The 16912-nt window shown below is 37.6% G+C and overlaps 1 protein-coding gene across 4 annotated transcripts in view; it reads left to right on the top strand.

Moving 5' to 3' along the window:
• BTBD9 (BTB domain containing 9) overlaps positions 1-16912 on the top strand; it is a 155296-nt gene that overhangs the window by 104468 nt on the left and 33916 nt on the right. For all 4 annotated transcript variants that reach the window (XR_013956760.1, XM_080617071.1, XM_080617072.1 and 1 more), the window contains one exon: positions 3774-3881. Coding sequence is in view for 3 of the 4 variants with exons in the window: in XM_080617071.1 (XP_080473197.1) it covers positions 3774-3881 (108 nt within the window). In the remaining variant the exon portion in view is untranslated. The remainder of the gene's footprint in view (positions 1-3773; positions 3882-16912) is intronic.

Below are 16912 nucleotides of genomic sequence, written 5' to 3' on the forward strand. Positions count from 1 at the left end.
TTTAGCATTTATATGAAGTGACTTTGGGAAAGATTCTGCCAACTCTAATTCACTCATTGTTTGGTTTGTAATAATTCTAAGCCGTATGTTTTTTTAAACCTATTTAAGTTGGGCTAGGTTGTTTTGGGAGAGTGCAATTATTCACATTCTTAAAAGGAACACATATGTCCTGTTAGCCTTTTGCTCTAAAGCCAAGCCAGTTGTGTTTTAATTACAGTATCGTTAGTTGAAATTACAGCCATCAGTGTGCTTCTGATATTCAAACTCTTGATCATAGCTTTGAAAACATGCATCAAGGAAACAACACTGGGCCCCATGATGAAAAGAATTCTATTGAAAAATGCATATTAAAATTACATTTTAATAGCATTTTAAAAATAAAACAAATTCACATGTTTTTAATTTCCTTCTTTTTATAATTTAAAAGATTTTGTTTATATACAGTTATTAAATTAATTTGGGATTTGTTGATTACTAGTACCTAACAAATTCAGGATTTTAATCCATGAACTTTTTTTGTATTATTTTTTAACAGAAAATATTACTTCATTGTCGTGGTTTAAGCCCAGGCCGTAAATCAGAACCACGCAGTCAACTTCCCCCCCCACCTTTCTTCCCTCCGCTTCTGGAGGGACGGGGAGGAGAATCAAAAGAATGCAACTCCCATGGGTTGAGATAAGAACAGTTTAATAACTAAGGTATAACACAAACCACTACTGCTACCACCATAATAATAATGATAAAGGAAATAACAAGGAAGAGAATACAACCGCTCACCAACCGGTACCTCACCCCCACCCTGCAGTGATCCAGCCCTTCCGGGAACTCTCAGTTCTACATCCTCAGCATGACGTGCTGTGGTATGGAATACCTCTTTGGTTAGTTTTGGGTCAGGTGTCCTGTCCCTGCTTCCTCCCGGCTTCTCCTCCTCCCTGGCAGAGCATGAGACTCACAAAGTCCTTGGTCAGGGTAAACATTCTGACCAGCAACTGAAAACATCAGCTTTATCAATATTTTTCCCAGGCCGAAAGTCAAAACCACAGCGCTGCACCAGCTACTAAGAAGAAGAAAAACTGAATGCTGCTGCTGAACCCAGCACATTCATTTAGACTTTTCAGTATTTAGAGACCTTCAAGCAATAGAAAAGTATAATAGGGAGGATCTGATGAAGCAGGGGGAGATGAGTTGAAGTTGTGCGGTTTTGTTTTGTGGTGTGAGGTTATTTTCCTTTATAAGTCTTTCATGACACTATGGGCAATTATTGTTTACTTAGCTCTGAATTTTTTAATTTGCAAATAGACACTATTAATATGTGCTAAAAGTCTTAAGTGTTTTATTTTAGCTTTTTAAAGCTATTTTTGATAGCGTATTGTTTTTGATAATGAGTTGGGTTCAGCTGAGAGCATCAGAGAAATTTATTTTAAATCTGCATGTCTAGTAGATCTGATTCCAAATGTTGGGATTTGAATGCATTTGAAACATTGAATGCATTCAGAGCATTTCCAAATGGGAATTCCAAAACCTAAAGAAAAAGAGCTGAACCAGATTGTTTTGATAAAAAGGTAATAGCATTGCTTTTTTAGGGCAAAGATGTAGACGTGTGTCCTTAATAACCAAATTCTGAAGGTGGTCCAGCTGCTGCTTGGGACAGCTTAAAATCCTTCTATCTGTAAAAGGAAGGATTCTGCATCCAGCAGCTGGCTAGGTCATTTTTACCATGTTGGGTTTTTTTAAAGTTAGAAGTGAGCAATCTTATTTTGCAGTTCCATTCCTCCCAGAAGAGGTAGCAGCTGAAAGCAAGAAAGACTTTCTCAACTGGAAGAAAGGAATTTATAATATAGGACTCAGGTATTCTTCTGTTAGACAATTAAAGAGAGACAGCTTGAAACTCTATGCCAGGGAAGTGTCTGGAGTGTGTCTCAGCTATTTTCATTGACAATCAGTGCATGCTTATCTGTTGCACTTTGAAAAATGCGGGATCTGTGGTAGTTCTTCCTCACAGCTGGAGAAAGAGCCTAACTTGGCTGTATTACCTGGCTGTCGCAATTCTGTGTACATGTGGCTGTAGTTACTCTCATTTAGGTCATTGTTGTGGTTATAGCTGTTTTGAATAGCCAAGCTTCAGTTATTACAGCAGGTTCATTTGCTTCTGTAACAAATAGCCAGACTTAATCAGCAATCTTAGTAAGCATTAGCTAACTTTCACCAACTGCTCAGGATCAAGCAGTTGGTAACAGACAATATGTTGCAGTGGAATATTTATTTTTCATTGTTGTATTGAGTAAGGGTTCAGAGAATAAGAGTTTTAACAAAAAAAAAATCAGCAAACCTTAATTTTCCAGAACAGGCTTCATCTGAATAGTTCAGTTAGAATGTTGCAATTCCAAAACTTTGGGTAGGCTGGAGAGAGAGCATTATTTCAGATAATGGTAAATGCAGCATGCTGGTTTTGCCTCTAGTTACCTCTAATTTAAATAGAAAAGTTTTTTCAGATTTTGATATCACATTTGTCATTGAGTTTATATGAAAACAATAAGAACAGCACTTAGGTTTTCCTAAACTGTACTCTGCTGATCAGCAGAGTTACAAGTGGTTTATGTAAAATGTAGGCAAATCCCTATCGGTCAAAATATGGATAAGATTTAACTGCTTCTAAAAAACAAATTGCAGAAGTGTCTGACATTGTTTGGGCCAGTTCATTGCCCCTGTAAAAACCCTCTTTTCATTTCTGGATGCTTTACTGGAAAAAAGGATGCTCCATACTGATTTGCAAACATGCTGGATAGAATTTTTTATGGCTTTTGCCAGTGAAGGCATTCTGTGCTGGATATCGTTCGTAAGTACACATATCTCAGTCCCACCCATTGAGGGGAAGAGGCAAGGTTCTTGGTTGTGCTTTAATTCTTATCCTTAGAAAGAAAATTAAATAGAGGAATAATGCTGAGGTTACAAACATCTCTTACATGGTGATTATCTCTTGCAAAGGAGATAATCACCATGTAAAGAGAAAAGGAGCAGAAGATACATTTGCCAGATGTGCGTTTTGAGAATTATACACTTAAATTGCATCCCTGATGCTTCAGATCTTTCTCCCTGAGAGACAAGTATGAAAATTGAAGACTGTTCAATACGTTAGTTAGTGCCTTTCCCAAAGAGCTGCATGTTTGTTAGAATGAGTTTGGAATGAGTCCTTAAGGCCTCATATTTTCTTCATTTTTCTTCTGTCTTTTTAGCGGTTTCGTCAACAGTTCATTGCCTTTTTCCTCATATTATGATGAACCAGGACTGGGAATTCCGATTTTCCTACTTGCCAATTTTGTTTAATATTTCTGTTATATTTAAAAAAGAAAAGAGAATACAGTTAAAAAGACATTGTAATCTTTTTAGTCACCCAAAACTTTTTTTTTTCCCTGCTTAAGTTGCCCTTTCCAAACAGATCTTTGATTCAGGTTTAAAGCAGGCAATGCCACATGCCAAATAAATTAGTTTGTTATTGTCTTTCAAGTAAGTGAAAAGTAATTGGATTAATGTAATAGTTTAATGTTAGTAAGGTAGTTATTATAAAGCTGAAGTCTGTTAACTCGCCTTAGGTTAATAAGAATAGAGACACTCAGGTTTGAGATGACGGAAACAGTGAAGACCTTGCTGAGGGTTAGAGGCATATTCAAAAAAAGAAACAGCTAAGTTTTAAGAGAAGAAAATAAATAACTGGATAACTTAAGCAGCTTGGTTTAATGCTTATTTTACTTATCACTCAACTTCTTCATATTTAGGTTGCTTCTTTGGGACTGTGATGATCGGAGCTACAGCTACTACATTGAGGTTTCAACAAATCAGCAGCAGTGGACTATGGTGGCCGATCGCACAAAAATTTCCTGCAAGTAAGTTTAATTTTTTCCACTTCTTTGCACAAAGTCAGAACTGAAAACTGTTACTGGGTTTAGGTTATTGGGTTTTTTTATTTATCCTTTTGTTCACTACTTACATAGGTGACTTTTTGACTGTGAAAAGGTTGATCATTAGATGACCTGTAGATCATGAATTTTAGACCCTTGAATACAACTTGAAGAGGTAACAGCTTCTAGTGTGGTTGAATATCAAGACTTTCAGATCAGAATCAAGTTCTGAAGATCCACATCAGTACTGGATCTTCAAATAATTGGTTTGATTGTTCATTCTCAGAAGCAGTCTGCCTCCCATATCCTTGGTTTTGTGATCACTGGAAGTTAAACCATGTTTCTCTGAAGTTCACGTGTTTATTGTGACCTTGGTGTCAAATCCCCCTGCCTTGAGAAACCTGGTAGGAGAGGAAATAGAGTATGCTTGGTAAAAGATTTTCTGTTCAAATGCCTTTCTCCCTTATCAAAGCACATAAATGTATTGTAGGATATTCGAAGGGGTAGGGAGAGTGAGCGTAGGGACCAAATCATAACAGATTTAATGGTTACCTAAGCTTGACCTTATCTCTGTTCAAAAGCAGAGTACCTGACTTGCATGCACTGACCACTCTACTTTTGAACAGAACCCTTCCTTAGAAAAAATGCTTCTTAAAAGCAATTAAACTGAAAAATTGTTTCATTTTCATTTGTATACTTAAGTCAGAAGAAATAATGAGTGAATACACTTGACATGTATTCTCTCTATTGGCTTTTCTGCAATTATTTGGTGTTCTGATAAAGCCTATTCTTCTAGTATGGAAGAATAATTCAGTGCTGATAGTCATCTTAAACTGTTTGGTAGTTTAAATTACAAGTAAAGAATTACCCAGATACTTAAATCCCATTCTCATGGGACTGAAAAGATAGTCTGCAAATTTATACATCACGTATCCCGAAGACAGGTATGCAGTCAGTGAATGTTGATAGATTATGGTCTTCTGGCTGATCCCTAGGGAAGCTCAGACTTACAAAAATCTTATTTCTCTCTTTTTCCCTGAGTCAGTTTTCCGTAACATATGCTTTCCTTCCTGGAACAAAACTGAAGTCATCAGCTCATTTGGGGACATCCCCACCCGTCCTGTATTTGCGCTAACCAAAAAAAAAATTGATTTCACAAATTCAGAGACATAGTTCAGTTTGTCACGTAGAGCAAGAGAGCTATTCAGTCCTTTCTAGCAACGCTGTTGATACTCATTTTTCTGAAGTTGATATTCCATCTCTTAAGAAATACTACAGTTCAAAGAGGGGTTACAGTGCCATCTAGACAAGTTGGTGAAGGAGAACTTGACATATCCTTTCACTGTCTGTAAAGGGCAGAGTACTGATGAGCAGAAAACCGGGGTTCTGCCTGCAGGTCTGGAGAAAGAGTAAAGGAGATCTAATCATTCTCAGAGGCATCTCAGCGTAGTAGATAAATTCCATCTCTTTGTCTGCCTACAGCAGTGGGAGCACTGAAAGGCTGAAGCCACAGAAGAGAGAGACTCAGAATCAGAATCTTTTTGCACGTTGTCTTTGTACATTTTGATACTAATAGCCTGTAGCAGTCAAAAGGAGCACTTGCTTAAGTATGTACAGTGCGGGTGGAATTGCTGATTGACTGCCCAGTTCAAATATCTACTCAGCATGTTCAAACCACTTTTTTTAAAGAAAAACCTTGGAAAAGTATAGATGCATCCCTGAAATAAAGATAGATACCTTCTCGTAGTATACTTCAGTATTTTGGTTCAAAACAGGTGCTCTGGAAGTTCTCTAAGCTGTGGCTTCAAGAACTATTTTCATGTGTATTAGAGAATTGTATTTTGCCTAATTTCTGGCTCTGACAGACATGCATCCAGCTGGCAGAAAGCCAGTCTTTCATCTTGAAGTCTACATATTTACAGTGTCCCAGCACTGTCTGTAACTGCCTGCTCTAAACAAATACAGAGACCTGGTCCTGAAGCTTACAATTACTAAAGCTCAGTGGACTCCAGAGCAATTCAATTTAACAAGGACTAGAAAAAATTAAAGAAAAAGCAGAAATTCGTAAAAAATCTTACTCCTCTTTGAAAGTTTTCTGTCCTCTGCAGTTACATTTAAATACTGTCTCATCTGTAACTGAGATAAGTAAAAAAGTTTGTGCCCTACCCCCTTACTCCCCCTGCCAGTTTTCAGGTGATTTCTTTGCATTCAACAGCACTTCTTCGTGTTCAATTTAAATCTCTTGCTTTTTATGATCAGCAAATTGGATGGGGCATTTTTTCAGTCAGACCACCACAAAAAAGAAAATGTTTTAAATATGTTTAATTTTCTTTTCAAGTAGGATCTGCAGAAGTGCTGAAATGACTTCAGCCCAAAAATTTCTTGAATTGTAATGGCAGGTAGATAACTCTAAATACTAAATAAATATGTATCATATAAAAAATATATATACAATAATATGTATATTTAAATATTAATTATGTAAATTAGATATATACAAATGTTAGGGCTGGTCTGTAAAGTAACAGAGGACCATAATTGCATACCGTCAGAGCTGGACCACTTTTATTTTACGAAAAATACAGAAATGTTGTACTATGACCTAAAAAGCCATGCTATTAGTGTTCAAAACCAGTTGAATGTAGAATGGAAGAGACATCATCATTCAGTGACTCATGCACTGAGTGAAGACCCTCATTTAAAATTGTTGGGTAAGGTTTCGATATGGTGATGGAGACAACTTCAGAGAAGAAAATTGAATCAGTCACTGGTAGGAATATGTGAAGAGCTGACTTTTTAAATTTAGTTTCTATAATTTTATAAAAAACCCAGCTCAAAGCAAATTGAAAATGTAGGGATTTGCCGTGAAAACAAGCAAGTTATTTTATTTTATGTAGTTTTAACATCAACAACAAGCAGAGGAGTTGAAGAGCTGGATTTTAACCATAATTAAATGATGCTGTAATAAGGCATAGGTGGTGCAGTTTGTCTAATTTGCTGTCATAGTATAATGGTAAAGATACTACTGCTGAATGCTGGGTTCCTGTCTCTGTCCTTCCTCTTACCATGATTACAATGGTATTTTATGCAAACAGCTTCAACAGAGAGAATCTGCCAATGAATGCCTTTTAGTCAAGTCATTCAGGCACTCCCCAAAGAAAAGCAAGAATCAAACTCATGCACTGTGTCTGTATTTGACTCACCATCAGGTGAGTCAAACAGTTAAAGATTTCCTGTGTTCATCAATTTGCCTTAAACAGACAACAGCATAATGCGGTGGATGCTACACTAACCTTTGTTTTCTGTATGTTAATGACTATTGCAGCCCTCTCTCACCTGGAAGAAACAAACCAAACACTTTGCTAATGTGGTCAAAGTTTGCAACTATTTTTTCTCTTGGCCAAATTCTAATATTTTTGATGGCTACTTGGACATTGCAGCCTAAAAGGGTCTAATCCTACAGAGGTATAAAAATTGTCTTAGGCTTGTGTGTCTTTGTTTAAAGAAAATGAGAAGAACACATGTCCTTGCCTGGGACTACAATTGCTGGTTTCATTACAAGTGCCTCTCCGCAGTAGTCAGTTAAGAATCATTACACTTGTCTTTGTGTCAGGTTAAAATATTAATTCCTTCCAAAACGTATACTCCAAATTATGTCTGTTTCTCTTATGAATTTTCAAGATGTGAGTACAGTCTAAGTGGTTGATAAGGTTGATAAGGTTTTACCTTTTCTGGTATTAGTTCTGTGTTTAATATGCTGCAGTAGACTCCAGAAAAATAACTCACTTGCTTTTCTGAGTTTAATATGCTGCAGTAGCAAATTAAAGTGAATTGAGTTAAAATACAGAGAGCTTCACTGGGGCCCACATTTGAAAATTAGAATACTTGCAATGAGAAAATTTTCTTTGCTAGTAGTATTCTCTGTTCACTTTCCTGTCTTCAAAGACATGTGGGTAAGAGTTGTTTCCTTTGCTGTTTGCTACCTATCTTTCTGTCTACCCAGTGTTTCAGTGGAGTTACAGTCCTCTGTGAAAGTCATTTGTGTGCTGTCTCGCAAGTATCCTGTGAGGTTTCCAAGTCATTTTGCTGAATCTCTGTCACAAGGGATAGGATAGACCATAAAGGTAGCAAACACAGACCTCAACAGACACCTTTGATGATCGGTAAATGGCAAACAAACTGATGAGAAAGACAATTAAATTATGTTTGAATATTATATATTGGTTTTGACAATCTACTGAAGCATGAGCTTCCCCTTTAAACTATCAGTATGCTGCTTTGGATTGTTTTAATGGTATTTTCAATGTAGTGTTTTGTGTAAATTAATAATTCAGTGCTCAAAAACAGGAACTGACAGGCTACTCCTAACCTCCTCTTCTCCCAGTTTTAAAAGGCTGAAAACAGAAACTGGATGTCTGTTATCTTCACGGGGGAAGCTTGCATACCTTCCCTAAGTGAGAGCCAATTAATGCATGCTGGTTGTGTAATTGTCAATTTTCAAATGCTCTACGGAGGCTATTTTTTTTTTTTTCTTTCCACAATAAGCTGTTTTTCTCTACATAGTATGACAGTAATGAAAAACAGTCATGTTCCTATCTATTTTTTAAAACGTTTATGATAAGTGGGCTGGAGCACGTTAGCGTTAAACAGTAGAGACCTGAACTTGTTACCGGAATTTGCTGACAAAGAGTGTGAAAGTCAAATGAAAAACAGAAGATACAAAAGGCCAAGAAGGAGTCAGACCTCAGAGTTAATAACACTTTTGATAAAATAAGCCATGTAAAGACAAATACGAAACTGACTATCACAACAGTTATCAACTCAATATCATTCTTTAAAGTTCTCTTGTGTACTTACTGTGAAATGGATCTAAGCCATTGGCAGCAGACACAGCATGTTCAATTCCCCAACAGTAAAAAAGGATTTAATACTCTGGTAGACTTTGGGAGACAATGTATGTTGTTTATTGGTGAGCAGTTTTACAGGAGTTGGTATCAACTGTATGGAACAGTTTTATGAAGAGCATGATTTAATTTTTAGAAGTTTTCTAACATATTGCATTATATCTTCTTTTTCTTCCACTGATGGACACACTGTTTGTTGTTCAGAGTATACTGCTGACGTGATAAATGTTTACAAACTTCCAAACTGAATTTCATGTTTCCACTGCTTATTATCTTTTATCATATAATAGCCATTCCAAATCCTAAATTCTCAACTCAGTTCCCCTGAAGTTGTTTTCTATAGTTTTTGTAGGATTGTAATTAGTACTTTTGCATGAAAAGCCCTGTGGGGTGTGGATGTCTTCTGATTTTTCAAGAACAATTTTCAACTTTGAGGTTTACTACTCTTGTCCACAGTTTCATATTTCTGTCCTATGATGTACTGTGTGCATTTCCAGTTTTAAAGCACTGCTATATTTGCTTTGATAATAAATCAAAGATGCCTAAAGAGATCTAGGTCATGCATCTGAAAAGTTCTAGATCACTTTTCAGATGTACAGAAAAGTGTTTCCCATGGTATCCAAGGATTTCAAGTGAGAAAATACTTCTGCTTTACCCCATGCTACTGTAGGCAAACTCAGTTGGGAAATTTTTTTTATGCGTATGCTGTTGTGAAAGCAGGCTAATACCTATCATAATGTGATTATTTCTTTCTCTGTAGAGATAACATTTGAAGTGTGTGAATTCCTTTCCTTGTAACTGCACGTGGCACACTTCATCCTGTTTTACATGAAGTTAATTTCACAGCAAAACTTTTCTTGTGCCTCTTCTGTCAAACAGTGTATTTCAGCCATAGTTCATCCTATTTTACACGAAGTGAATTTCACAGCAACTCTGTGAAATCCAGATGCCTTCTCCACAGTTGCTGAACTCACTGTATCCACAGTGGTACAATACAAAGATGAAACATATACAAGCAAGATGTCTGGGAAATTACTACATTGTTAAGCTCAATTTCAGGTCTCGCTTCACAAAAACAAACTGAGGGTTTTCATTAATCCGCTCATTATGCCGCTAGTAATGCTTACTGGAGTAAGTCAGACAGATATAAAGGGTCATTTTGTGTTATTATTGAGCTTAAAAGCCCTGAACGATAGAGGCATTGAAGTGCATGTTTTTCCTTGTGTTTATATGCTCCTATTTTGAAAGATTCTAATAAGGCAAAGAAGAAAGGGGCTCCAGCTTCACAGGCCTGCCTTATTAAGCACAAAGAATTAAGATTTCGCAGAGAGAAACCAGATTTGTGTTCCATTTCAGAGTGTTAGGTGCCTCTCAGAAGTGTGGAAACTCTGCATCTAACATTTCATTTGGTAGCTTTTATTTTAGCTGAGTTTAAATTGATTGAAGAAAGATCTAGCTTCTTTTATGTTTCTTAATTGTAATTCAGGATCACAAGAATGTTTTCCAGGTATTGATTTGTCTCTCCCCCCACAAACACACACGCTTCTACCTTCAGTTCCTTGTGGTTGCTTTTCAGCCACAAATATGCATGGATCATTTGAATGAGCCTTGAAGAGAGTAGCAAGGACTTGCAAAGTGCATTGTCTTAGGCTCCCTTGAATGTTTTGCTATGCATTTATTTCCTTTCAGGTCTGTGTGAGCCATATTCATTGAAGTTTTGCTTTGCTCTGTTTTGCTTTGCTCTTTTTTGCCATACAGCTGGGATGTTCTCAGCTCTTCTTCATGCATGTTACTGTAAGGAGAGTGTAGAAAACGTCAAAGTAATTTACATCAGTTTGGATGTTAGCTCAGTTCTGCCTTAGAGAAAATAAGCAATACCAAATAATACCCATATTATCAGTACCTGTTTCTTCTAGGTATTGGATTTTTCTGCCATGCTATTGTAAACTTGAATGTCTCTTTGGAGGCTAGTGAAAAATGTCAAGCTAATGATATAATTAATGTATTACTTGATAATATATCATCTAGAAAAAATACTTTTATATCTTTTTTCAAAGCAGTGATAATTAAGTATGTGAAAAATATCTGCTGCAGTCTTCTACTTAAGAATCAAAGCAAACATTTTTTTCATGAATTATTCATTATTGTAATTATTTTTATTATTACATGAAAATTTCAGTAGACATTACTTTCCAATCATAGAATCATAGACTAGGTAGGGTTGGAAAGGACCTTAAGATCATCTAGTTCCAACCCCCCTGCCATGGGCAGGGACACCTCACACTAAACCATGTCACCCAAGACTCTGTCCAACCTGGCCTTGAACACCGCCAAGGATGGAGCATTCACAACCTCCTTGGGCAACCCATTCCAGTGCCTCACCACCCTCACAGTGAAGAACTTCCTCCTTATAGCCAATCTAAACTTTCCCTGTTTAAGTTTGAACCCATTACCCCTTGTCCTGTCACTACAGATCCTAATGAAGAGTCCCTCCCCAGCATCCCTATAGCCCCCCTTCAGACACTGGGAGGCTGCTGTGAGGTCTCCACGCAGCCTTCTCTTCTCCAGGCTGAACAGCCCCAACTTTCTCAGCCTGTCTCCATACGAGAGATGCTCCAGTCCCCTGATCATCCTCGTGGCCCTCCTCTGGACTTGTTCCAACAGTTCTATGTCCTTTTTATGTTGAGGACACCAGAACTGCACACAATACTCCAAGTGAGGTCTCACGAGAGCAGAGTAGAGGGGCAGGATCACCTCCTTCGAGCTGCTGGTCATGCTCCTCTTGATGCAGCCCAGGATACGGTTGGCTTTCTGGGCTGCGAGCGCACACTGAAGCTGGTTCCTGTTCATTTTCTCATCGACCAACACCTCCAAGTCCTTCTCTTCAGGGCTGCTCTGAATCTCTTCTCTGCCCAACCTGTAGCTGTGCCTGGGATTGCTCTGACCCAGCTGTAGGACCTTGCACTTGGCATGGTTAAACTTCATCAGGTTGGCATCAGCCCACCTCACAAGCGTGTCAAGGTCCCTCTGGATGGCATCCCTTCCCTCCGGCGTATCAACCGAACCACACAGCTTGGTGTCATCGGCAAACTTGCTGAGGGCGCACTCAATCCCACTGTCCATGTCACCAACAAAGATGTTGAACAAGACCGGTCCCAACACCGATCCCTGAGGGACACCACTCATTACTGGTCTCCAGCCGGACATTGAGCCATTGACCACAACTCTTTGCATGCAGCCATGCAGCCAGTTCTTACCCACCAAGATGTCCACCTCTCAAATTGATGTCTCTCCAATTTAGAGACAAGAAGGATGTTGTGTGGGACAGTGTTGAATGCTTTGCATAAGTCCAGGTAGATGATTTCCACTGCTCTGCCCCTGTCCATCAGTTCGTAGCCTCATCATAGAAGGCCACCCAATTGGTCAGGCGGGATTTCCCCTTAGTGAAGCCATGCTGGCTGTCACCAACCACCTCCTTGTTTTTCATGTGCCTCAGCATGCCTTTCAGGAGAATCTGCTTCAAGAGTTTGCCAGGCACAGAGGTGAGACTGACTGGTCTGTAATTCCCTGGGTCATCCATTTTCCCCTTCTTGAAAATGGGGGTTATATTTCCCTTTTTCCAGTCGTCGGGAACTTCACCTGAATGGTGAATGGCTTTGCCTTTTTGATTCTTGTCAGATGAATTTCTAAAGCTTCTGTGATAAAATAGAAAAATTTCAAGTTGTACTTCGTAGAAGAGATTACATTGATTAAAATTCAAGTATAAGCTAGTTCTCACTGTGGATAATAACTGCTTCTACTGTAAGCGCTAGAGACAGGCAGGGGTTTCAGTCAATGTATTTTCATTCTTCCTTGAAGAGTGAAAAGACTACTGCAGGAGACAGAGGCTGCCTTAATTGTTTTATCAACCATCAAGTATGCCTGATATTCAGACATTTATTATTTGTGTGTTCATTCATTCTTTTTCTGATTGTCTTACTTCCTGGGTCAGCAGTCATAAAGCATCTTTGGTTTTACCAGGAGGGGATTTATTTTTTTTTCCATATTGTGAAAGTGTATGGAATATGGTTTATCTGGTTCCTGGCTGCTGCAATCATTCTTGCATATTCTGCGCTAGCATTCTTTCATCTATGTTTTCATCTCTGCAACTGCTTATAGCAACTGAATCTGAGCAAGACCAGCTGCTGCCAGAATCAGCAGTTTTGTACTACCTTGTAAGTCATGTAAATCACCATGATGATGTGCCGTGGTGCTTTCATCCCAAGCTGTTGCTGTCATTTATCTGTTTGAGACATGACCTCCGTGTAGATTTCTTATTCCCTGTTTTGATGCCTGTGAGTTATAAGAACATACTAATCCAGCATGCAGTTACAATTGTTTTGTCAGATTTGCATTCATTGACCACATTTAGTTTAGAAGTTATCAATGCAAAGTCATGGGTTGAATGATCAGAGTTGTTCTTTGCAATATTTACATGCATATAGTGCTCAGAATTGCCTTCCTCTCTGACACAGAGATTTTTCTTACTCCCTGTCCACTAAGCAATGGAATAAAGGCTTTCTTGCACATATATTTGAGGTTTTGTTTGAGTACCCAGTTTCTAGAGCTTTTCAATAAGACTTTTGTTGTAGTTTCTCTTCTCTTTCTTAAAGTCAATATGAATTTACTTTAAACTATTTTGCCAGTTACTTTATGTGTACTTTGATGGTTTATGCCAAATCTGTCATTCTAGACATCAACTATTTCATTGGCTTTTTGTTGCGTGTTTCACACATGTGTTGAGTAGATTCAGATAAACTTCAGTGTCCAGTGACTTTCTCAGTCTTTGTTTTTTTCTTTAATATGTCAGAAATTGTCAGACCTGATTTTTGCATATTCTTATTTTTGAGATCAATCATAAAACTTTGCCCTCTCCTCTTTGTACACGTTCTTTTTGACTTAATCTGTCATCTCTGCTAGGCTAAAAAAAAAAAGTAGATGAGATAAACACTGGGTGGGTTAGTGAAACGTGAAACTTTTTGCCTTTTGAAGAGTTTAAGGGTGCTGAAAAAATCTGAAAAGAAGATAATTATAAGAAATGCTTGCTGAGGTTGAAGAATGTAAGATTTGTGAGACACTGAGATAACTGAGCAGCCCGTTTCTGCAGCAGCATCTGTAGGTCTGTAAGTCTTCCTTACAGTGTAGAGGTACAAGAAATGCATGTATTCCTTGAGAGTTACAGCATGACTACATTTCTGTATTTTACTGAATGGTACTATGGCCACTTTTTAATATTAAAGATTATTAATAAGTTGGGGATTTACACATTGCAAGTTTTGTTAGTGTATAATTCTACTTTGGAGATGCAGGCTAAAGGTAAAGGTGACGGGAAATGATCACTGAGTCTTTTAAACCTGATGGATAATGCCTTGACAGAATTAAATTTTGCTTTATGAGTAAACACTGATTTTGACTTATAAAATAAACAGTAGTCAGAATCTTGGCTGTTTCTCTGTCTTACAACAAACACCATTGTTTACAGTACTCAGCCTCAGTTAAATATGCAACCTGTTCTAGCTTCTGTTGTTTGCCATGGAGAAGCTCTCAGATAATGTAAGAAAACTTGCTTTCAGTAGGTTCATTCCTCTCTTAACTTTATTCTGTTCTCCAGCTTTACCTCAGTGTATCTTGTCCCTCTGAAGTATTTGTATATTCTGTTATTTTCCTTCTGTTATTGATTGCTCATACAGGCTGAGAATACTTAAATATTCCCTCCCATAAACATTTGTGTCCCATTTAGACCTACAACATTAAGTAATCCTGGAAAAGCCTGTCATCTTAAGAGGTCTTCACTAATGATTTCCAACTGTAACATAAATCCTAATTTTCTTACTAGGAGGAGAATGCTACTGTCTTGCATCCTGTTAAGCAAAGATTTTTTTCCATTCAGCATAGGAACCAATTTGCAGCTTTTGGTTAAGGACTCAACGGTGAGGATTACTGCTTTTATATTATGGAAAGATTCTTTGGCAATATGCTGGATTACCTTCACAGAGTCATAATATTCTCTCTTTTGAAAATGTCTGTGCATGCATGCACATACTTACATGTATACAGGCACCCACACACATGACACATTCTCAGCATGCTTGTAAGTAAGTATTACTACAAAACAGGTTATCCAAATTCTATATGTCTCATGGGAAGCTGGCCCATTTATCTGCTGAGATAAGAAAGGAATGCCAGATACTTGAACTGTTGTTTTGCAGTTATGTTTGTTTGCTTTGAAATTCATTGTTGCATAAGATTATCTAATAACCCAGTGAAAAACAGATGCCCAAATGTACATTAACTAGACGGGAAGTTACTGTTTTGTCTATAGCCCTTTCCTACAGGCAAAGCCATTAAATATAGCAACTGTTGACATCTCCTTGTACAGTAAAGAGGTCAATCAGATGTTAATGCATCAAATCTTGAGATTTCGCCTAATTGCATTTTTGATGTTCAGCATCTAATTTCATTAAAACTCTGAAAAGAACATATTTGCTTGTGCTGGCCAAAACAGATAGAGTCTTTAATGTTACAAATATCCTGCATTGAGATAGGTGCAATTTTAAGCCATTGATTTATTCACAGTAATGTTTTTACCAGGACAGGTTATATCCCATGCATCACAAAATGGAAGAATTATTGTATCTTTAGGCTTGGGGATTTCTGCACTATGTGGTTATGTGTTGTATTTTTTTAGAATAGTGCTCTGTCAGTTTGTTTCATGTAGTTGAAGGGATGGTGCTTCCATTCTGGTCTTTGCTTTTCAGTCACACTTTGTTCTCACAATAAGAGTTCTTTTTCTCGATACCAGTACTGAACATCATATTGCCTAATTTCATTCCGTTACTTTTCTTCTATCCTTGTAAACCAATTTTTCTGTCTTAGTGTCTTTCGTACACTTCAACTACATATTTAAAAAGTCACTCTGCCTTTTTCCTGGTACATTGGTTGCTACTTAGACAAGTTATGCCTGACTTTATTTTGTGCTTTTCCATCATGAGTCCAGTTTCCTCTGTTTTTAATATATTATTTCTGAATTTTACCCAGCATATTGTCTACAAATATTTAAGGTAGAGAGTTACAAATTAAATACTAAAATTTAGTTTACCAGGAGTTATTATGAGGGGAGCTACATCTTTTCTGTTCTATAACACTGTAACAAAAGCAAAGTTGTATTTGTTATTTTTGTCTTAGTTCACTTTAGTCTCATGTCTAAAATTACTGCTGTCATGGATGCAGGTTCAAGTTTTTTTCCAGGCGAATTTCAGTCTGAGGTCACAAGGCTTTTTTTGTGTGACCTTTGAGGTTAATAGATAATTCAGCATGGTACCAGAAAGGGTAACAGGGTAACAGTTTTCCTCCCTTCCATTAGCAAACCTCTGTGTGCTTGTGTTGCTGTTGTGAGAAGGCCCTTGCTGATTTACTTTTTTCACTGTTTTTTTCTTAGAGGCTGTGGTTCAATTTACTGCATTCCTTGGAGGTTTGACATGTCAATTAGATGTTATCGACAGTAATAGAAGGGCAGTTGCTGTAAATGTGAAGTTTTTACGAGTGGGCCATGAAATCACACCCAAGGGAATGTAAGAGAAAAGTGTGATAAATACAGTGTTAGACTACACGCTACAAAGGAACTGATTAATAGGGAGCATGATTCTGTCTCATATCTCTAAAAATACTGTTTATATATTTGCTGTTAATCAACTACTCCATTTGTAGGAAAAGTTATATAACAAAGTAGTTTACAATCTGTTGTAGGATTATGGGGGGGGGGAGAAGTTTTCAAAGTTAAAAGCATCCTACTGGTTGTATTACTGGGTATGTTAACGCATTGGATGGATTTTCCTATCTTTGCTATCTCTATGAACATCAGGAGCAATAACTATTGGTAATGAGTAAGCATAACAAAACGAATTCAACCTCAAGGATTGTGCTGGTTTGTCTTCTGCATGTGTGTTGTGGTATACACAAAAGCATGTAACATGAACTCAGAGGTCAAGTTACTTTAAGTTCACAGCCTTCATCTGCCACCACTGCTGTCCCCCAAGGATGTATGTGGAGGTACTACATGTACAGTTCTTGCTG

This window comes from Psittacula echo (assembly GCF_963264785.1).
Source record: "Psittacula echo genome assembly, chromosome: 4".
Classification (NCBI taxonomy): Eukaryota; Metazoa; Chordata; class Aves; order Psittaciformes; family Psittacidae; genus Psittacula; species Psittacula echo.